The 23,384-nt window shown below is 39.6% G+C and overlaps 1 protein-coding gene across 1 annotated transcript in view; it reads right to left on the bottom strand.

The window, feature by feature from the left end:
* Window positions 1-1,629: 1,629 nt before the first annotated feature.
* Window positions 1,630-23,384, bottom strand: part of megf8 (multiple EGF-like-domains 8) — a 34,720-nt gene continuing 12,965 nt past the window's right edge. Inside the window, exons 19-43 of the mRNA XM_073846825.1 lie at window positions 21,189-21,302; window positions 20,994-21,077; window positions 20,648-20,905; window positions 20,371-20,555; window positions 20,071-20,284; window positions 18,778-19,018; window positions 18,533-18,665; window positions 15,606-15,859; window positions 15,402-15,512; window positions 15,194-15,312; window positions 14,882-15,119; window positions 14,630-14,801; window positions 14,058-14,221; window positions 13,825-13,960; window positions 12,269-12,500; window positions 12,039-12,165; window positions 10,246-10,456; window positions 9,810-10,024; window positions 9,519-9,714; window positions 9,238-9,406; window positions 8,951-9,143; window positions 6,364-6,534; window positions 6,113-6,243; window positions 5,129-5,261; window positions 1,630-5,049 (exon numbers count right to left, since the gene is read on the bottom strand). Of these exons, the coding sequence (XP_073702926.1) occupies window positions 3,571-5,049; window positions 5,129-5,261; window positions 6,113-6,243; window positions 6,364-6,534; window positions 8,951-9,143; window positions 9,238-9,406; window positions 9,519-9,714; window positions 9,810-10,024; window positions 10,246-10,456; window positions 12,039-12,165; window positions 12,269-12,500; window positions 13,825-13,960; window positions 14,058-14,221; window positions 14,630-14,801; window positions 14,882-15,119; window positions 15,194-15,312; window positions 15,402-15,512; window positions 15,606-15,859; window positions 18,533-18,665; window positions 18,778-19,018; window positions 20,071-20,284; window positions 20,371-20,555; window positions 20,648-20,905; window positions 20,994-21,077; window positions 21,189-21,302 (5,680 nt within the window). The 3' untranslated portion in view covers window positions 1,630-3,570. The remainder of the gene's footprint in view (window positions 5,050-5,128; window positions 5,262-6,112; window positions 6,244-6,363; window positions 6,535-8,950; window positions 9,144-9,237; window positions 9,407-9,518; window positions 9,715-9,809; window positions 10,025-10,245; window positions 10,457-12,038; window positions 12,166-12,268; window positions 12,501-13,824; window positions 13,961-14,057; window positions 14,222-14,629; window positions 14,802-14,881; window positions 15,120-15,193; window positions 15,313-15,401; window positions 15,513-15,605; window positions 15,860-18,532; window positions 18,666-18,777; window positions 19,019-20,070; window positions 20,285-20,370; window positions 20,556-20,647; window positions 20,906-20,993; window positions 21,078-21,188; window positions 21,303-23,384) is intronic.

Here is a 23,384-nt window from a genome sequence, read left to right as displayed (position 1 = left end):
CCTGAAATGTTTTCCTCAAAAAAACATAATTTCCTTACGACTGAAGAAATAAAGACATGAACATCTTGGATGACAAGGGGATGAGTACATTACCTGTAAATTTTTGTTCTGAAAGTAAACTACTACTTTAAACATTACATTAAACCAGGGTTTTCCAAACTGGGCATAATGTAAGAACTGTAGTGGGTTTGTGGGTTAGTAAAAAGTGAATAATTAATTAAATCATAAAAATTTAAAATAAAAATGAAAACATAAACAATAGACACCATCACAAAATGTGTAATTGTTTTACTGGTTATAAAGGGACTTGTACTGGTTTTAATGGAAACTGTAATGGACCCTGTTGGTTTTTACTGGTAATTGGTCGCCTTCTATTGGTGGCTTGTTACAAGCACTATATCCTAATGGAATATGTCCCAAAACACACTACAGGAAACCATTTTTAATGGTTTGTAATGGTATTTGTAGTGGAAACCATTAGAATTTCTGTAATGGTTTTTATTGTTTTTTTCAGCAGGGAAAGAAATATTTTTTTATATTTCTTTATCTGCATGTTCATGTGACCACTATCCATCAGAGAACTGTAAACGAATGTGAATGTGTTATATGTTATATGAAATGTTAACTTCCTCAGAAGTTTGGTTGACAAAAAATTAATTTGGAAATCCCTACATTATATAAACAAACACTAATAACCATGAAAACAACAACATTACACTTCTCAAGTCTTCCTGGTTTGAAATATTTTTGTCCAGACTTTATTATTTGTTTCCAAAGCTGGGTAGATTATTTGGTGTTTGTGAAGAAACTGCAGAGAGTTAATGAGTTTAATGAAAGGCTAATAATAATAAAAAATAAAAAAAGTCATACCAGTTTAAAATCATTGAAATGTTAAATTAAAATAAATAATTTTAAAATCAATCAAAATAAAACAAAAAAATGAAAATGAGATGATTTATTTGTTTACATGCATGTCATGTGACCATAACCAATATCAGAGAAACATGAACAGGCAAATGTGAGAATTCTTAAATAATTTATTTTAAAATCTCAGGGTATTTCAAGTAAATATATTAGATGAAAGAGGATCAGATGTTTGTAAATTTGTGCATTTTAATGTGTTTGAAAAACAAAAAAACTTTCAAAGACAAAGTAATACTATACATGAGTAAATAACCTACAGTGAGAATACAAATAAAAAAATCTTCAGTAAATTATGCAACGTTGAAACCCTTCTTAAACCTGAAATGATTTTTATAAATCCAGGTCAAATGCTGTGTCACCACCTGAACGATGACTGATCTTTGTGTGAATGTCACAAAAAGACTTTTTGAGTGTATATAAGCAGTAGGCTACTTTTAGAAAGGAAAATTTCAAATATGAAAAAGAGGAATTATGGAGAATCAATAAATTATGATTAATGTATTGCTCTTGTAAACAATATGTAATCCATAAAAAGTAACTGTAATCTGATTACGAGTATTTTAAAATGTAATTTAAACAAGTACTTAATATTTGGAATCTGATTACATAATCCAGATTACAGTAATCAGTTAATACATACTACATTTTAGGAAGAAGTAAGTGCAAAGTCAGGTACAAAAACAAAGACAACACAACCACCCCTGGTAACCATTAATGGATGATATTTTATTATGGACAAACCGCTGTTAAGCATCAAAGGCATGTGCATCAACCACAGTAAAAACTGTAAAAGCATTTGAAAACGTCTGAAAAGAACACAAAGCTTTCTTTACCATATTCAAACCCAAATCTGTTTTGGTCTTGCGCATAATTTATATCACAATCACTTTTTCTGCTTTAACCTAACAAATCAACCAACTGTTAGCTTAAAATTGCTTTCTCTGGAGTGGAATCCGAGATAAACATATGGCTTCTCCTGTCCTGTTTCTATTATTTACATTAAATAAACAATGTCAAATGAACACGTTTCAAAAAAAAGAGGAAATGTAACTTTCTACATCAACCTACATAAATACCAATCAGACTACGCTTAGAAAATAACAGTCCATCCTCAAAACAAAAAAAGCGAAACAACGGAATCTCCATATAAATGGCAATACTGTAACAAACTGTAGTGTTTTCTTCTCTTCATTTCATAACCCTATAGTGTCTCACCAGGAGCATACTATATTTTAACGTTTAAAATTTCCATTGCACTTTTTTGTTCAACAGATCTCATATATCTGGTTAAACATGGCCCATCACTGAAATCAAAATTAAAATGCTGCAGCAAACCAGCTTAGGTGACAAATTTCATTGATCATCTGAAAATAATAAAACATTAGCAAAAAAGTTAATACATGCTGTAAGCTTTCCTACGAAAATGAAAGTAAGTGTAGTGTAAGAAGGGGGACCAAAAAAAGGTAGTATCCTTCATTTCCTACACAATGTGGAAAAAATGTAACGTTTCTGGGCCCTCAGCTTATTCCTTCATATATATATACACACACAATTGCAGCACTAAGTAAAGATTAACGGCCTAAACTCAAATAGAAATTCAATCCTAAATTGAATACAAAAAGAGTGTGAGGATTCTGTCACACAGTTATATTAACGTCTGGTCAAGGCAAAGTGAGTAAAGGCATGTCATTAATGCAAACACAAAGAACGTTAACCCATAAGCCGTTGATTGACAGTGAAATGCATCTTCAGTCTGAATGAATATGTATAAAAATAAGCCAATGGCTCACCATGAAACAGACCTATTGACTAGATTCAAATCTGCTATATTACAGGAAGCATCGACCAATCACAGCCATGACAAAATACCAGTAACAAAAGCAATACAACTACGTTTTATACAACATCTGTGCCCGTTATTTTTGCAGACAATCAACGTTTTGCACATTCAAGCGGACATGTTGCACCGTCTCTTGGTTTGGATGGCAGTTCAGATTGTCACATGAGAATATAAAGCACATTGTTTCAGCTGCAAAGACAACTTTTTCCAGCTTTTTCACCGGTCGATATGTCATGCCGTAGTCGCCAACCCGTCCAGCTGATTTCAGTAGTGTATATAGGACAAAAGGACGCAGCAACAAAGCATGGAGATACGAGTAGTGCATTGCATAAAGGTTGCTGCCTTAAGTCAAAATGGAGCTTTTTAGGAGTGATAAACAAGTAAACGACATCTAATAATTACAGTATATGTACAAATCACATTTCCTATGATTCACCTTATTCCTCTCGTAATAAATACATCCCTTTTGAAACTCTCAACAGCCAAAATGAAAACCAACATTTACTCAGCCTTCATGTCATTCAAAACCAGTGGAACCATACAATGAAAGTCAATGGGGTCCAATGTTGTTTGGTTTTGGACCCCATTGACTTTTAATTGAATGGTCAAAAATGGTTATTTAAAAAATCTTGTGCGTTGCACAGAAGAAAGTCATACATGTTTGGAACAACATGAGGGTGATTAAATGATGACAATTTTCAATTTTTTTTGTGCGAACTCCAACTTCCTTTGTCCTTTCTGTTCTCTCTCATGAAAACTCTTGATTGTTTTTTCCTTTTCAGTCACATTCTCCTACTTAAATCACTTCACATGGCCATGGTGGTTAAATGTTGATGGCCCAGCAAGCCTTTTCGGCCGCCTCCGGCGCCAGGATGAGTTCCCGCTCCTCCGTGTCCACAGTACTCCTGCAAATTCTGCCTCAAAGTGACGAGCGCTGAACCCAAGCAGGCCCGGTTGGGAGCAAGGATGCCTCCTGGCAGCTGTATGAGCACGGTGGCCACCCCTGCCATCCCGTCATCAGTGGGCTCTAGAGTGATCGGACCAACTTTGAAGGAGGAGTACGAAAATCCCATAAGCTGGGACAGGAAGGGATCAGAGCGGCAGAAATGCTGATAGCTGCCGTGTGAGGACGGATGATGGTGGTGGTGATGCGAGGTCGTGTTGGCCGTCGAGCTGGGTGCATAATGGTGAGCATTCAGGTAGTGCAGGGGAAGGTGCTGCCCGTTGTTGCCTCCACTCAGAGCGAGATGATGGTGGTGGTGAGTGACGGTGCCTGTGCCAGGGTCATGTTTGTAGGACAGAGCTCCGGGTCGTCCTCTCTGGCCCATTACCATGCCGCCGAGCTTGCCTGTTCGGACGTGGGCCAGGGATACGGCGCTGCCTCCTCCAGCCGAAGGCAAGTAAACCAGCTGTGGCTCCTCGGGCTCTAAATAGACGGTGAGTTTGGCAAACGGGCGAGAGGCCATCTTGGTCATCTCTTGAATGTGCCGTCTCTGCTCACGGCGGAAATCTAAGAACTGCTTGACTTTCCAGAGCAGAACGCAGACAGACAAGAAGAGGAAGAAGCAGGAGAAGAAGACGGAGAAAAAGACAAACAGATCAATGTGGGCTTGATCCTGTCTTAGAAAGAGGAGGCCTTGGGATTCTCCGTTATGAGTATCTGTGCCTACACCACGCAGGGCGATGTAGAAGCGGCTAGACTTCAGCGAGTGCACTTCGTGCGGAAATGTGATGACCACACGGTCTCGTACACCACGTACAATTAACACTGTCTGTGGCTTCCACACGGTGATGTAGGTTATGAGACCTTCGGTTCGTTCTTCGCGTATCTCACGTTCTGTCCCGTGCGATTTTGTCGACTGCAGTGTGCCGAGTAACGCTGATGAGGAGTTTGCGAACACCTTCATGGGGGACGGTGGAGCGAGAGGAACCTCCTTTTCTCCACGTGAAGTGGTCGCAGAGGAGGCCTCATCCTCGATCTTGATGGTGTGTACACCACTCTGCCGGTCTACCTCCACAATGAAGGTATCGTGAGAATTAGACACATAAACCTCAACCTCTCCAAACGTAACGTCAATGGTGACGCGGATGTCTACGTTTGTGAACTTGGGCTGGGCTGAAAAGAACACAGTGCGGCCTCTGAGCAGATTGCGGATGTTAGGCTCGTGGAAGCAGTTGACTTGTGACGTGGGGTCGAAGCAGCATTCGTTGTCCACGTTGAACTGCCGGTAACACTGCCGCCCGTTAACTGGATTGCCGTTGAATGAATCTTTGCACTTCGCACACTAAGAGAAGAATTAACAGGATTTTATACAAGGTCTTTTTGTGAAATATTGTTTAATGTTCTTACGAACTGGCCATTACCTGTTGTCTGTAACACTCTTTACGGTCATTCTGTGGGCTGCTCAGACAGGATGAGGTTTCAGTGTTGTTCTGGCAGGGGCAGCCAGTGCCATCATGTTCATTACAGGTGTCTGCATGGCCGTTACACTGACATCTACAAACAAACAGTTTTAAGGAATGGAAATACTGATGTTAGATCCAGTTTAACTGGCAGTAAAACATCCCTTTGTAAAAGTATTTTTTACAAAGTGATGTGAAATCCCTTGAAATGGAGACATTTTCTTATCTATAACATACTTGTGAATGCAACTGCTTACAGGTTTTCCAATTCTCTGTAAAAACTTTTGGCAGTCTAATTAAAGGGAGAGTTCACCCAAAACTGAAAATTCAGTCATTAATTTCTTACCCTCATATCGTTCCAAACTCGTAAGACCTTTGGAACACAAATTAAGATATTTTTCATTAAATCCGAGAGCTTTCTGACCCTGCATAGACAGCAACTACCACAGTCAAGGCCCAAAAATAAAATAGTTTATGTGAAATCAGTTGTTCAATCGAAATTTAATGAAGCTATGAGAATAATTTGTGTGCAAATAAAACAAAAACAATGACTTTACTTAATTTCTTCTTTTCCGTGTCAGTCTTCAAGGCTAGTCGCACCATGGTACTCTTGTGTACGCGTGTATTCTCGTAACTTAAGAAATTTACGGTTGAACCACTGATGTCACATAGACTATTTTAACTATGTCTTTACTACCTTTCTGGGCCTTGAACATGGTAGTTGCGTTGCTGTCTATGCAGGGTCAGAAAGCTCTCAATTTTCATCAAAAATATTTTAATTTGTGTTTTGATGATGAACAAAGGTCTTACAGGTTTGAGGGTGAGTAATTAATGACAGAATTTTCACTTTTGGGTGAACTAACCCTTTAAATAATGAACTGCATATATTGCATCTCGGAAGAATAAAAGTGACAAACACCTAAAGAAATGTTTTGATGCACTCACTTCTCACACTTCCCTTGCAGCAGGAAGTAGCCACTGAGACAGATCTCACACTTATTGCCCACACTGTTGTTCTGACAGCTCACACACACAGCATTGTCCTCAGTAGGGCCTTCTGTTGCCCATTGCTCAATCTGAGAAAGCAAAATAACAATACAATAAATAACTCAGGCCCTGCAAAAAAAACTGCAAAAATACTGTATACAGAATAAAAATACGATTCCAAAAAAAAAAAAAAAAAAAAAACTGCTTACACTCTCACGGTCCAGTGGATAGTCTTTTGCATTTTCTATTGCCCTCCGGTGCTCCTCACTGGACAGACATATATCGCTGTTTCCTCTGCAGAATTCACGACAGGGGCGACACATACCACCTCCCACAGCTGAGCCCACAAACAAGGGCTTGCACTTTTCACAGTGCTGACCCTAAAAATAAAGAAAAAATAGAGGTCACCTATGGTATAACTCCTGTCACGCCCGTCTTGTTTTAAAAGAAATACTTTTTTGCAAGGACACGTTAAAGGGGTAAAAATGAAAATGACACCATGATTTACTCACCCCCAAGCTATCGTAGGTGTATATGACTGACTTCTTTCAGACAACTACAATCTGCGTTATATTAAAAAAAATATTTAAAAATGTCCTCCTTTCAAGCCCTAAAATGGCAATGAATGGCTGTTGAGATTTTGATGCCCAGGAAAGTGCATCCATCCATCATAAACAGTACTCCACAAAGCTATGCGGGATTAATAAAGGCCTGAAGTGAAACAAAGCATTTGTGTAAGACTTTTTAAACCCTAATCTCTAGCTTCCGCTAACTGTTGTACATGCGTTTATGAGAAAATGGCATTCCAGCAGATGATGTAAGATGTAGGCATAGCATAAACTCAGTACCAAGGTTTTTTTTTTTTACAGCTAAGAAAAACTAATCTCCTTTTGAGTTATATCGAAATCCTCACACTTTCCTTTAACCACAAATTAGAAGTACGAAATGAAAATTTGTAGTGTTTTATTTTGCTATCTCCTTTGCTTTTCCTCCTTCGTTACTTCTTGCCAAAACTTACGCTATGCCTATATCATCCTCTATGGCACCCTCTAATGAATGCATATATGAAAGTTAGCAGAAGTAGAGATGATCTCAGGGGCGTAGATTAAAGGTTGTATCAGCGATTTCTAGCCTGAAACAAAGTGTCAAATTCAGCTGACCTTTCATCACGATCCGCTCGCTGCCTGCCGCATAAATTGTCTGTGAAAAAACCGCGTCTCTCTGGTCAGCCTAGGGTCCGAGATATGCCAAAAAAAACAATCGGCACTACCAACCTTTCCACACATAAACAAACAGTGTTCCAACCAATCAGCGTCAGGGGTTTGGTGTTGTGGACTTTCGCTCCGCCTCCCTCACATCCCAGCACCAGTAGGAAAGTCCACAACACCAAACCCCTGACGCTGATTGGTTGGAACACTGTTTGTTTATGTGTGGAAAGGTTGGTAGTGCCGATTGTTTTTTTGGCATATCTCGGACCCTAGGCTGACAAGAGAGACGCGTTTTTTTCACAGACAATTTATGGGGCAGGCAGCGAGCGGATCGTGATGAAAGGTCAGCTGAAATTGACACTTTATGTTTTAGGCTAGAAATCGCTGATAGAACCTTTAAGGGTGGACGGAGGGGATGTGTCCCCACCAATATCCTCCGACCATTGAAATGTCCCCACCAATAATTTAATCCACTTAAAAAAAAAATAATAATAAAAAAAAAACATTAACCTAGACACGCAGAAAGGGATAAATTACGTTATCTCCTTGAGTCCTACCGCACCCAAAACACATTTGAACATTTTGATTAGCTGTGCCTTTCCCTGCTATCATGTGAGAGGCTATGGCTGCGTTCAGATACAAGCAGCACCAAATGCAGTGGATTTTTTTCCCCGTGCAAGAAGGTGTGTTGGTTGACATACATGTGAGGATGGCGGCAGCAAAAAAAAAAAAAAAAAAGAACCTTGACATAAGGAGCTTTTTTTCAAAGAAAAGTGTAAGTCACTTCAAGTTCGCTAGTGAATCCATCAAAGTCCATCAAAGTAACAACAACAGTTAACGTTAATGCTAGTGTTTTTTTTGTTGTTTTTTTACCGCTTTGACGCACATTCATTATAGCAGGGCAGGCTATAGTCTGTGAATACGGACTTAAAACTAACAGCAGATTAAACAGCTAAATGTAAAAGTATAAATATGATCCCTGTCAGTTCTCTAATAGACGACTATTTGTCAGAAATCAGTCTTGTGAAAGAAATTGATATGCTACATACTAATATTGCCATGGCTAGAATTTTGTTGACAGTTCACCAATAGACAATCCACTTCGCATAAATAGTTTTTAAAATGCATTCACTGACTTGGCAAACATTAATGATTTGATTCGAGATTTGCACACTAAGACTCAGAAAAAGTTAAATAAAATGATTGCTGTTTAAATGGCATGTGTTTATCGTTATTAAACAATCTTTTTGTCAGTTAAGTAAACATTCCTTTAACATTACACTATTCCTTAATTTAACTTATGAATTGCATTTCGAGTGGACTAATATCAATCGAAGCATTGCTAGTATTAATGTAGTGATTCTGCATTTTGCAGCATATTGAAAAAAACATGCATTCCGTGGACGGAGTTGGTATAACTGATTGTATTTGTCTGAAAGAAGAAAGTCATATACACCTAGGATGGCTTGAGGATGAGTAAATCATGGGGTATTTTTCATTTTGGGGTGATCTATGCCTTTAAATCATATATATAATAACAATATTTCCATAGTAAAAATAAAATAATAATAATAAAATGTCTAGGTACCTTTGTGTTATTCTTGCACTCTAGACAGTTGTCCAGCTGGGAAATGCTTTTACAGTTACTATGCTTATTACAGCGGCACTGTGAGGAGCAGTTCTCTCCAACAAACCCAAAGTGACACTGACAGACCCCTGGAGACACACAGGTCCCATTAACACAGCCTTGAGCACACACTGGCTCACACTGACCCGACACACTGGAAAAGAGAGTGAGAGAAGAAAATATAAATGAACAACTCAACCATGGGAAAGTCAGTGATATGGCATGAGAAGGAAAGCTGTTAATTATACCTGCTGAGTACGTAGCCCTGTCTGCAGGTGCAGTGGTAGCCTTCAGCCAGATCATGGCAGTCCTGAGTGATGTTACAGTGATGGTGTCCATTAGCACACTCGTCCTCCTCTGGGCAGTGCAGGAAGGACCAACTACTGTTCCACTGTGGGCACAAAGGCTCATTCACACCTGCAGAGTAGAAAGACAATTACATTGTAAACCCATAAAAACATAAATATCTGTGAAATGTATTTTTACATGATTTATTAGTTTAATCTGCAGAAAGATATAAAGACACTACCATTCAGTCCTCCCTGAAGACAGCGCCCTGCCCCGTTTCCACCACGGACGGCACACCAGCCACACTGTGGCCTAGAAATGCACTGGGAGCATTGAGTGAGCTGAAAGCACTGGGGAGAGCAGGAGTCTTCGTCTGCGAGCAAACGGCCACACTGACCCGCCTCACAGCGCAATGGAACAAAGGAGGGGCTCATACACTATGGATAAAAAGAGGACCGGTGACAAGGTTACTGACTGTACTTCTTGTAGAAAGTTAATAGAGTTGGAACCAACATTGACATGAAACGGTTACCTGCTGCAGTGCCATGCTCCATACACAGCGCTGCCAGCCTCCATCAGAGCCACGGGAGCTTAAACATTGGCTGCAGGTTTTGATTTCATGGCAGGGTTCAGGGCAAGGCATTGGTGGAGAAGACTCCACTTGCATGGGTGATACATTCAGTAAGGCATAGCTGAAACACGTCCAGTCGTAAGTTGGGTTCACGCTCAGGATACGCCTGGTTTCACCTGGATGGTTAAACCAAGAAAAAAAAAACATCAACTATAATGTGTTTTTATGCATTTATGTTTATATGCAACATTTTAGTAAGAGAACGCAAAAATAGTAATGGAAGATAAATAAGTTTTTTCCAAGCAAACACAGTTTCTCTGGGAGTGTAATACTTTTGCAAGAGAATGCTTAAGTATTGAGAACAAATCCAAGAGCTCATTGTGTCACCTTGTCTTACCTGTGCGTTTGAACTGGCGTGTCCACATGCATTTCCCAGAAGCTGTGCATTTGGGGCAGTCAGAAGCTTCACAGCTGGTCTCAGTGCAGTTACTGGAGAGGAAGATCTCTCTCTGGTTTATCCTGCAGTCGTGCTCTGATGTGCAACTAACAGAGCTGCTGATACACGCTCCCTCAGGACAGTTTGTGCACCACTTACACTGCAGAGCAGGCTAAAAGATGGAGAGAATTTAATGCCACTTTCTTTACTTATAAGATTGGCTTGATATATGCTGACAGAATGGTGTGACCCTGGACCACAAAACCAGTCATAAGGTTAAATTGGTTAAAGGTTAAATTACAAAACTGAGATATATACATCATATGAAAGCTCAATAAATAAGCTTTCTATTGATGTATGGTTTGTTAGGATAGGACAATATTTGGCCGAGATACAACTATTTGAAAATCTGGAATCTGAGGGTGCAAAAAAATCAAAATACTGAGAAAATCACCTTTAAAGTTGTCCAAATTAAGTTTTTAACAATGCATATTACTAATCAAAAATTACATTTTGATATATTTATAGTAGGAATTTTACAAAAAATCTTCATGGAACATGATCTTTACTTAATTTCCTAATGATTTTTGGCACAAAAGAAAAATCAATAATTTTGACCCATACCATGTATTTTTGGCTATTGCTACAAATATACCCCAGCGACTTAAGACTGGTTTTGTGGTCCAGGGTCACATATGTTTTCAGCAGTTCCTAATTATCTTATTGATCTTAGAAAGTGTGGCAATGTTTGGGATCAGTAAGATGTTTTTTTTTTTTTAAGAAATTAATAAAATAAATTAAAATAAAATAATAAAAAATAATTTTATTCAGCATGGACACATTGCAATTAATCAAAAATAATTTCTTGAGCACCAAATCAGCATATTAGAATGATTTCTGATCATGTGAAGACACTGAAGACTAGGGATGGGTTTTGACACAAATTTCCTGATTAGATTCTAATTGACAATCTTGTGATTTAATTCGATTTCCGATTTGGATATATATCAGGTACAGATTTATTTTTGTCAGATTTATCAATGGAAAAAAATCTCAACTAATGCTATAAAATATACATGAGAGTCATACAGTATACATTACTATAATATTAAAGATTAACATTAACTGATTCATATATAAACACTTACATTGAACTCAATTAAGTTTTTATAATAATAAAGTTATAATACTAACTTTACAATTAATTTTATAATAACAATAAATAAACAAATAGATTTTTACTCCAATTCGTTTTTTGAAATATAATCATTTAAATGGTGTCTGTCATAAAAACTTGACGGATTTATTCAAACATAAATTACAGTTAAAATTATAATGAATATATGTTATATGGTGCATATACTTAGCAAAATGCTCCTCTCTAGAGTTCATCTTTCTAGCTGACTACGAGTTTTTGGTCTCTGAATATATTTTTTCTGAGGTAAATGTGCCGTTATGTGACATGGTTTACAAGCCGTTATATTTACATCTTTCTGCAGTTGAAACACTGATTGAGCAATTAAACGAGACAAGATATGGATTTCGGTAAGTTGCACTCTTTCTTTTGATATACCTTCTGAAATTCATTCATGTTTATTTTGTTCATTCATGTATATTTGTTTTCTCTGGTCATAAAAAGCCTAGACAAATCTGTTAATTAGACACGGTTTGGCTTTGTATTGTATTTACTACATAGCTCAGTCTTCAAAAACTCCACAAATGGAGTACTTTGAACTTTGATGTGATTATCGTACCTGAATAGGGCTGGAAAATGTTTTAGGATGGCGGGCCAGACATTCGCTGCAAGTCTTGAGTCGGCGGCACTGATCTGGGGAACGAGGAGTGGGAGAACAGGTAGACTGTCCAATAGCACAACCCAATCTGTTAAAAAAAAGAGAAATAGTCATGTAGGAAAAAAAAACATCCTGGTACCTCAATACTGTAAGCCTACTGTGAATAAAGATGATAATAGTTCCTGTAGTACCTTTCTGCAGTGTCTGATGAAGCACAGGTACCTCTGCACCACACACAGCTACCAGTGCTGCTGTTACAGGCTTCAGGGGTGGGCAGAAGGATGCAGGGGTCACTGGGCAAGGAAAGGGTCAAAAGTCGCCCCAGCGTCACTCCATTAAACCCTCCAGACAGGAACAGGCGTCCACCCCACCCAGTCATAGCCAGGGACACCGAACGGTTTACAGGTTCACCCACCGAGGAAGCTAGATAGTACAAGAAAAGGACCACACCATTCTGTCAGTAAGCACAGACTAGTGCATAATTAAAGGATTACTCCACTTCCAGCATAAAAATAAATTTATATTTATATACTTTTTAACCACAAATACTCATCTCGTCTAGCTCTGCGTACTCTGTGCTCTCCGGTTCAATACAGTTAGGGTATGTCGAAAAACGTATTATCTCATTTTCTCCTCCAACTTTAAAATTGTCCTACGTCGCTGCAGAAGTACCGTGTTTACAAAGTGAATGTGAGGAGAAAATGAGATGAATCAGAGAGCACAGAGTACACACAGATTATGCATTTGTGCATTGCAGAGCTGGAAAAGACAAGCATTTGTGGTTAAAAAGTGTATAAATATTAATTTATTTAAGAAAATGACCTATCGTTACGCTAGATAAGCGTTTAGGCCGTGTCTTTTTTGACAAGAAAAAGTTGACAAGGGCACTTTTTTAGTTACAAAAAAATCTAGCAGCCTTGCAGCAGAGGGCGTCTTTTTGTTGCTATAACAACAGCTGCAACAGTAGCCCATGTGTGCTGCAGAAATGTCGATGAAATAGGAAGCTGGCTCTTTTCTCTTTTTTTTTTTGCATTTTTGCCTTTTATTTGATTGAACAATATTTAGACAAGAAGCGAAGTGGGAGAGAGAGAGGGGGTGGGGGCGGGAAAAGTCTGTGAGCCGGGACTCGAAAAAGGGACGCCCACAGCGCTATGGAGCTACTGTACATGTCGATGTGTGGCTCAAGAAGCTATCGGCGCTGCAGAACGGTTTTTGAAGTAAACGGGGAGGCGATTGTCGGTTCACAACAATAAAATAAGTATATCTACCGGCACCTTTCCCATTTTTTCCTTGTTGTTCTTGTTGTTATGGAAACGACAGGTGTAGCTACTCGCTTGTCAGTGATCAGCTGTTTTCTTCAGAAAAGTTTTCAACTTGAAAAGAAGCTCTGAGCTGCAGAAAAAGACGCCGGCATTTAAAAAAGTGCTCAGGACTTTTTTGAAAACACGGTTTACTCCATAGGATTATAATGTAAAACAGACGCTGGCAGTTTGAAAAAAGACGTCAAGTGTGAACACACCCTTAGAGCCCTTTGAAGCTACATTGAAACTGCATTTTTAACCTTTAATCCATTGAGCCCCACTCAAGTCCACTATATGGAGAAAAATCCTGGAATGTTTTCCTCAAAAAACTTAATTTCTTTGCAACTGAAGAAAGAAAGACATGAATATCTTGGAAGACATGGGGGTGAGTAAATTATTAAGAAGTGGAGTAATCCTTTAATATACAGAATCTGTGTAACTGTTACCTGGCTGTATCCATGTGTTACAATTGATCTGATAGAGAGAAACTGTGTTGCTGTAATCCTCTTCCCCAGTCCTGCCTCCAACAATTACCATGGTGTCTTTCACTAAAGACGCCGCATGGAAGAAACGAGAGAGGGGCTGGAGAAAGAGAGAGATGATTAGTGTCATCTACCTGCCAAATTGCTTTTACATTCAATATTCTGACCCAACATTTAGTTTTTTTTTTTACAGTCACCTTGTTTCCCTGAGAGGGCACCAGTAAAGACCAAGTAAGATTGGGGTAATAAAGACTGTAAAGTTCTCCTGAGGGTTCAACAGCCTCAACGTGGAAACGATAACCACCAAACACATACACAGCATCAGTCTGTTCATGATATACTGCGGAGTGGCCATAAAGACCTGAAAAAGTGAAGAACAGAAGATGAATTGAATCCAGAGTGTAAAAGCACTTACTCACCCTCATGTAGTTCTAATCCCATAAGACCTTCATTCATCTTCAGAACACAAATTAAGATATTTTTGATGAAATCTGAGAGCTTTCTGACCCTGCATAGATGAAAACTACCACGTTCAAAACCCAGAGAAGTAGCAAGGAACACAAGAAGTTTATACGTTGTTAAAATAGTCCATGTGACATTTGTGGTTCAGCTGTAATATTATAAAGTGAATTTCAACAAAAATGTCTTAATTTGTGTTCTGAATATGAAAGAAGGTCTCACAGGTTTGGAAAGACATGAGGGTGAAGAATAAATGACAGAATTTGTAAAACATTTGTAAGACAGAAAAGGTGCAGTGTTCCATCTCTACCTGTAGGGGGTGTTCCAGTGTGTGGTGCTATAGTCCAGTTCCCAGACTGAGGATTAAACTCAAGCAAATGATGATTAAAGCCATTCTCTGGTGAGTAACCTCCAATCAGCAACACAGATGAGCCTCTTCGCACTGTTAGACTGTGTCCAGCCACAGGGGGAAGCACTGAGCTCTAAACACAGATGCACGTTTACAGTTAACACAGTGAAAGAGGAGCACAAGAGCACTGTGAAGATATTCAATATGTAATACCTTATACTGTTTCCAGACCAGACTGCTGAGATTCAGACACCATGTGTCATTTGCAACACCTTTCTTTGTGACCCCACCAACCACAAACATTAAACTGTGAGTGGCTGACTGTGAGCCAGAAAACGGGTCATGATTATACACCAGAGCAGAAGCATGATGGTATCTGGACAGGGGCATTGAATTTTCCTCCACTGAACTGGTCAACATTTGAGTCCAGCGATGATCAGCTACGGAATACCTAGACCAATAAAAATGTATTAGACAAATATGTATAAAAACCATTTAGATTAAGTAAAAGGTGCAGGAATATACCTGTAAACATTTCCTAGGATGCCCTCTGAGAGTGAGAGGCCTCCATACATCCAAAGAGTGCCCTGTGGCCCAGACACCAGTGAGTGTCCCATCCTCTGGAGGAACCTGTGTGCTTTATTCTGTGGGAGAAAATGAAACCGAAATTTGAGAGTTTGTAAGTACAAAAGACTAACTTTTCTATAGTCTTGAAGAAAAGAGTTAATCTAACCGCAGAGAGCTGAGTGTCAAGCAGCGTTTCCCAAACCAGGCTGTCCGAGTCTGAGATAGAAGAGCAGTCTGATCCAGCCCAGCCTTCCATACACACACACAATCCAAGGGTCTGCAAAAGTATATGCAAATATGTAAGATGAGAACTCAGGGACATATGCTCTAAAACGATACAACTGGCTGGAAATAAGAATGTCACACACACCATGTTGCAAATGCCTCTGCCTTCCTCTGCTCCACAATTCCCTGGGCAGACAGGACGGTCACATTGTGGACCACCAAATCCATGGGGACACTCACAGAGCCCGTTTACACACTGCGCTCCTGCCTGGCACTCATGTGAGACAGCTGTACCCTCTCCAGAGCTTCCATTTCCACATCGCTTCACCCAGAATGAGGCATTAAAACCCTGAGCACGTCCTGAGGTAACATTTGCCTCAAAATACACAGATACCACCCCTAGAGCAGAAGAAATCAAGTAATGTATCATGACAGTATATACAACTACATTGGCATTTAAAAGTTTGGGGTGAGTAAGATTTTCTTTTCTTTTTTTTACGAAAGTGGTATTTTTTATTTAGCAAAGATGCATGGAATTTATCAAAAGTGACAGCAAAGACATTTACACGTACAAAATATTTCACTTTTAAATAAATTCTGTACTTTAGAACTTTCTATTCATCAAAGATTCTAAAAAATATATATATCATGTTTCCACAAAAAACTATTAAAAAGGAAAAGTTCACTTCCAGAATTAAAATGTACTGATAATTTACTCACCCCCATGTCATCCAAGATGTGTTTTTTTTCAGTCGAAAAGAAATTAGGGTTGAAAAAGAAAACATTCCAGGATTTTTCTCCATATAGTCGACTTCGATGGGAATCAGTGGGTTGAAGGTCCAAATTGCAGTTTCAATGCAGCTTCAAAGGACTCTACACGAACCTAGCTGAGGAATAAGGCTCTTATCTAGTGGAACAATCTGTCATTTTCTAAGAAAAATACAAATTTATATTAGTGGTGGGCCGTTATCGGCGTTAACGTGCTGCGTTAACGTGAGACTCTTATCGGGTGATAAAAAAAATATCGCCGTTAATCTATTCTCAAAGTTGGGTTGGGAGCTGGGTCTATACTACGCAAGCTATGATGACTTTCACCTTGATATTTTAGCGCGGATGTATACCTAGCCGAATTGCACTGTAGGGGGCGAGAACGAGTCTTCGAACCTGTGTGTATGCCTACTGTGAAATTACCACATCAAACGAGACGTGTTACCATGGATGCAGCTATGAAGCCGCCAGGTTTGCTTCAGGGCAGGTGCGTTGCTAGACCCTTTTTACTGGGGCACATGCCCCAGTGAAAATCTGCTGTGCCCCAGTAAAATCTCAAATTTGAGTTATAATTTACTTTGATAATCCTGAAATAAAGACATTAAACTATATGCAACAACTGAATTGACGCTTCTAAAAGCAACATAGAAAAATCTGCAAGCAACTATGCATGCAGATATCCATGCCTGTGCGCGCCTGTGTATTTAACTGCAACGCGCACGTCACGCAGCCTTTTACGCAGAAGTACTTGCAGTGTAGGAATAGTTGGTTACACAAGTTTGTATAGTTAATTGTGTTGTAAATGCAATTGTCAAGCAGTTTGTAATGCATTTTGGAAACAGGAGATGAGCGCCTGGTCTAATGCACCACCTGGCTTGAGAAACCCGTTCTCAAAGACTTACTTTTAGTCATTATTTGGGTAGCACACATATTCTGAATGCCTTCGGCAGAATTCAAAATAGCCATTTAATCTAGATCAGGGGTTTTCAAACCTGTCCTGGAGCCTCCCCTGCCCTGCACATTTTGTATGTCTCCCTTATTAGGCACACCCAATTCAGGTCTTGCAGTCTCTACTAATGAGCTGATGATTTGAATCAGGTGTATTAGATGAGAGAGACAAGCAAAATGTGCAGGGCAGGGGAGGCTCCAGGACAGGTTTGAAAACCCCTGATCTAGATTAATTCCAAGATTACAGTGAGATTAATGTAGATTAAAAAAATTAATCTATGCCCACCACTAATTTATATACACTTTTAACCACAAATGCTCATCTTGCACTAGCTCAACCTCACGCATTCTGTAATAATGCACGTGTGACGTAGGCAGAAGCACAGACCCCGTGTTTACAAAGCGAACGTACAAAGAAAGTCAAACACCCTTTACAGAAAAAGGTACGATTTTAAAATTCGAGGCGAACATGAGTTTTTCGCCCTACCCTACCTTTTTGAACTGAAGTACACAGATAAAGATCTAACTGCATATGACTCTTCTAATGTGATTATGTAATGCGTGAAGACACGCATACACATCGCATAGCTAGTGCAAGACGAGCATTTGTGGTTAAAAAGTATATACTTTTTTATTTTATTAAGAAAACGTCCAATCGTTTCGCTAGATAAGACACTTATTCCTTGACTGGGATCATGCAGAGCCCTTAGAAGCTGCATTAAAAACTGCAATTTTTACCTTCAACCTGTTGGCCACCATTAAAGTCCACTATATGGAGAAAATTCCTGGAATGTTTTCCTCAAAAAACTTAATTTCTTTGCCACTGAAGAAAGAAAGACATGAACATCTTGGATGACATGGGGGAAGAGTAAATTATCAGGAAATATACATTCTGTAAGTGAACTTGTTTTCAACATTGTTTCTTGAGCACTAAATCAGCATATTAGAATGATTTCTGAAGGATCATGTGACACTGAAGACTGGAGTAACTGGACTATTTTGGTTCCTTGCCGCTGTCGCCTCTGGCTTGCTTAGTTGGGGACGCTTTCCAGCGATATCGTATACTATTTGAACTGAACTGACGATGATATCACTGAATTCATTGATGAACTGCCTTTAACTGAAAATTGATTGTTACAATAATGCGTTACTTACACACTATTGTGCTGTTTAAATACTGTGCAGTTGCTTTGACACAATCTGTATTGTAATAGGCGCTATATAAATAAAGGTGACTTGACTTGACTTGACTTAATGGCTGCTGAAAATTCAACTTTGCCATCACAGAAAAAGTAATCTTTTCACCCTCTATCCTTCAATAGTTAAAGTTATATCTAACTCGGTTTTAACAAGTACCTGATGTAGCCTCTACAGTAATTGGCTCCATTCTCGTTGTGCCGCAAAACGCTCCAATAAGGTTGTGGTCAGAATGCACAACACCGTTGCTGAGAAATCGCGGCAAGCCATCAAATACGTAAACATAGGAGTTCTGTTGGATAAAGAAGTCCAAACATTTCTGGTCACAATATTGCTGGTGACTATACAGTATATGCAGTTTTGAGAGTGATCAACAGATAATTTATGTGGAATAATTGACTCACTGTGCATTGTGTGTGTGAATCGGGGTGCCAGGTCAGGGCCACAGGTGGGCATGGCTGCCCTGGCATGCATGGTGCCAAATCCTGAGACACAGAGAGGACCCACAGGCAGTGAGAGAGTCCACCATGGCCACCAACTGTGCCATGCCACCCCAGAGAGGAGGAGAGGGACAGGGGTACAGAGGATGAAGATGAAAGCAGAACAGAGCGACCCTGACACTGCCTGAAACAGGTGCCATTGTTCCTGTGAGAGAAATGTGAATTTTTATGTTACATATTGTATAAAACAGAGTGTAGCATTTTAGGATTAAGCCTAAAATCCCACTGACTTCCACAGTATAGAAGCAGCAACTGTTTGGTTACCAACATTTTTTAAAATAACTTCTTTTGTGTTCCACCGAAAAAAAAAGAAAGTCATATAGGTTTGGAGCAACATGACAGAGAGCAATTGATTACAATTTTTTGGTGAACTAAAGAATTAGTTCATTTCCAGAATTAAAATTTCCTGATAATTTACTCAGTCCCCGTGTCATCAAAGGTGTTCATGTCATTCTTTCTTCAGCTGCAAAGGAATCAAGGTTTTTAAGGAAAGCATTCCAGGATTTTTCTTTTCCGTATAGTGGACTTCAATGGTGGCCAGTGAGTTGAAGGTCCAAATTGCAGTTTTAATCCAGCTTCAAAGGGCTCTAAAAGATCACAGCCAAGGAAAAGGGGTCTTATCTAGCAAAACGACTGGTCATTTTCTTCAAAAATAAAATTTATATATTTTTTAACCACAAATGCTCATCTTGCACTAGCTCAGTGATCTGTATGCATGTCTTTACACATTTCATAATCATGCTGGAAAACATCCAGTCAGTTCTTCGTCTGTGTATTTCGGTTAAAAAAAAAAAGGGAGGATAGGAAAAAATCCAATCTCATTTTCCCTTCCAACTTCAAAATCTTCCGACATTGTTATATTACCTTATTTTGTAAAGTGTGAATTTGACTTTCTTTGCATGTTCACTTTTTAAATAGTGTACGGTAGTTACGCCTATGCCACACCTGCGTGATTACATAATGTGTGAGGTCGAGCATTTGTGGTTAAAAAGTATATACTTTTTTTTTTTTTTTTAAGAAAATTACCAATCATTTTGCTACATAAGACCCTTAATTATCTACTAGGAATTCTCTACTTGGGTAAACCCTAGAATGTTTTCCTCAAAATCAGCACAACCCCTAATGAAAACCCCCGGTTTACATCACATTTTCATCCGTCCTCAAATTTGAAGAAGCCAAGCTCATTCTCAGACTTACCTAGGGTCTCCATAGTATCCGGGCAGGCAAGACTCGCAGTGTGGGCCTTGGGTGTGGTGGGTACAGTAGCACTGGCCTGTCTGGTTATGGCAGAATCCTTGTAGAGCATCACCATGGCCGTTACACTGACAGGGAATGCAGCCTTCACCCCCTGCCAAAGCAGAGCCAAAACTACCAGGCTTGCAGTGCTCGCAGTGTGGCCCTGTTGTCCAGTCTGTGAAGAGAAAACAAAATTACAGTTGCTTAGTGCTTGCTAAAAAGATGGAGCAATGAGAGTTAACACACAGGTAGTATCTTTACCTTGGCACTGATCACAGATCCCTGGAGCCGTAATACAAGTGCTATGAAAGTTACATCCACAATCCACGTCACACTCTACTCCGCTCAGCACCAGAGTGGCTGGATCAGAGGTCCATCCCAAAGAGCACTCGCACTCAAATCGAGGACTCCCACTGCACCTCCCTTGACGGCACTCATTATAACATCTGAGAGAGAGCATAAGCATTATTATAGGTTACAGGGATGTACTATAATTATTCCTGAGCTGTAATAACATCTGGTGGTTGCAAAGTCTCACGTCTGGTTGCAGTGGTGAACTCCATCTCCTGTGAAGCCCCTCTCACAGTGACACTCGTAAGAGGTTGGGGTGTTTACGCAGGTAGCGGACGGATGGCAGGTATGCAAGCCCAAGCGACACTCCTCCACATCCGGACAGGATGGGTAGGACCAAACGGCATCTCCGTCTCCTTCCATCCCTTCCAGCAGCTCCAGCTCCAACTCCATCTCCATCTCAAGCTCCATCAACCGAGGAGGTGATAAAGTTTGAGGCTCAGGGCTAATGGAAGAAGGACGAGATGCAAATTAGATAATTATCAAATTATATATATTTTATAGCTACTAGGTTGGAAAAGTTTTAGTCTTACCTGCTGGCTTTTACTTCAGCTACAGCCATACTGCAGTTAACAGCTGAGGGGTCAACCATCCCACCCCAGTCACCTCTCAAGCATCTGTGAAAAAACAGGGTAGGAAGTAAATGTAAGAAGGAAAACAGTGAACAGGAGAAGTTTTTAACAAAGTTGAATGTTGTTGATGTATTTACAAACATGTTTCTATCCTACCTGCCAATAGTGGGGTTGTTGTAGTCTCCACACCAGCCGCACTGAAATGTCTGCAGACACTCTGAACAGGTGGCAAGAGCAGAGCACTGCTTACACTGAGGGACAGAGTGAACACTGGAGAGAGAAGATCAGAGAGATTAATGTTCCAAAAGGACAACATTGTAAATGTGAGACAATGACACTACATGTACACTACACTACACATAAAGTGAGGTCAATAAGTATTTGATCACCCAGTGATTTTGCAAGTTCTCTTACTTAGAAATCATGGAGGGGTCTACAATTTTCAGCATGGGTGCATTTCCACTGTGAGAGACAGAATCTAAAAATAAAAATCCGGAAATCACATTGTATGATTTTTTTTTAACAATTTATTTGTGAATTAGTGTGTCAAATAAGTATTTGATCACTTGAGTCCAAAAAATGTAATATTTGGTACAGAAGCCTTTGTCAACAATTACAGAGGTCAAACGGTTCCTGTAGTTTTTCACCAGGTTTGCACACACTGCAGGAGGGATTTTGGCCCACTTCTCCATACAGATCTTCTCTATCTCTATCTATCCTTTATCTGTCAGGTTTCAGGGCTGTCGCTGAGCAACACAGAGATTCAGCTCCCTCCAAAGATTTTCTATTGGAGTTAGGTCTGGAGACTGGCTAGGCCACTCCAGAACCTTGATATGCTTCTTACAGAGCCACTCCTTGGTTTTCCTGGCTGTGTGCTTTGGGTCATTGTCATGTTGGAAGACCCAGCCACGACCCATCTTTAATGCTCTGACTGAGGGAAGGAGGTTTTTGCCCAATATGTCACAATACATGGCCCCATTCATGCTCATCTTAATACAGTGCAGTCGTCCTGTCCCCTGTGCAGAAAACCACCCCCAGAGCATGATGCTTCCAGCCCCATGCTTCACTGTAGGTATGGTATTATTGGGATGATACTCATCATTCTTCTTCCTCCAAACACGGTGAATGGAGTTAAGACGAAAAAAGTTCTACTTTGGTCTCATCTGACCACAGGACTTTCTCCCATGATTCCTCTGGATCATCCAGATGGTCCCTGGCAAACTTTAGACGGGCCTGGACATGGGCTGACTTAAGCAGGGGAACCTTCCATGCGATGCAAGATTTTAAACCATGAAGTTTTAGTGTATTGCTGATAGTTGCCTTGGAAACGATGGTCCCAGCTCTGTTCACGGCATTGACCAGCTCCTCCCGTGTAGTTCTGGGCTGATTCTTCAGCATTCTTATCATCATTGATAGCCCAAGAGGAGAGATCTTCCGTGGGACCCCAGTCCGGGGGACATTGACAGTCATCATTAGCCTCTTCCATTTTCTGACAATTGCTCCAACAGTTGTTCTTTTTTCACCAAGCTGCTTGGCAATTGCCCCATAGCCCTTTCCAGCTTTGTGAAGGTCTACAATTTTGTCTCGTGTCTTTTGACAGCTCTTTGGTTTTGCCCATGTTGCTACTTAGACTTTGGCTGATTGTGGGGTGCACAGGTGTCTTGATGACAGCTAATGACCTCAAACAGGTGCTACTAATTTAGAATCATGAGCAGAGTGTAGCTGGACTATTTAAAAGCAAAATAACAGGTCTTTGAGGGTCAGAAATCTGGCTGATAAGCAAGTGATCAAATACTTATTTGACACAGTAAATCACAAATTAATTGTTAAAAAAAAAAATCATACAATGTGATTTCTGGATTTTTATTTGTAGATTCTGTCTCTCACAGTGGAAATGCACCTATGCTGAAAATTTTAGACCCCTCCATGATTTCTAAGTAAGAGTACTTGCAAAATCACGGGGTGATCAAATACTTATTGACCTCACTGTAAGTACATGTTCTTTGTTTGTTCATTTTGTGACAGTTTTAATTTTTAAAGAGAGCTGTCAGCCTAGTGGTGTCTACAATTTTCAGTTATTCAGTTAATTTATATACATGTTAATAACATGATTTAAACACCAATACACAGCTTATGTATATCCAATTTTGTGATATTACAGACAATCCATCTAAAAACTTAAAGGATTAGTTCACTCTTGAATTGAAATGTCCTGATAATTTACTCACCCCAATATTATCCAAGATGTTCATGTCTTTCTTTCCTCAGTTGAAAAGAAATTAAGGTATTTGAAGAAAACATTTTTCTCCATATAGTAAACTTCAATGGGGATCAATGGGTTTAAGGTCCAAA

This window comes from Garra rufa, chromosome 9 (genome assembly GCF_049309525.1).
Source record: "Garra rufa chromosome 9, GarRuf1.0, whole genome shotgun sequence".
Classification (NCBI taxonomy): Eukaryota; Metazoa; Chordata; class Actinopteri; order Cypriniformes; family Cyprinidae; genus Garra; species Garra rufa.
The sequence above is the reverse complement of the archived record's forward strand: the minus strand, read 5'-3'. Positions and strand labels throughout refer to the sequence as shown.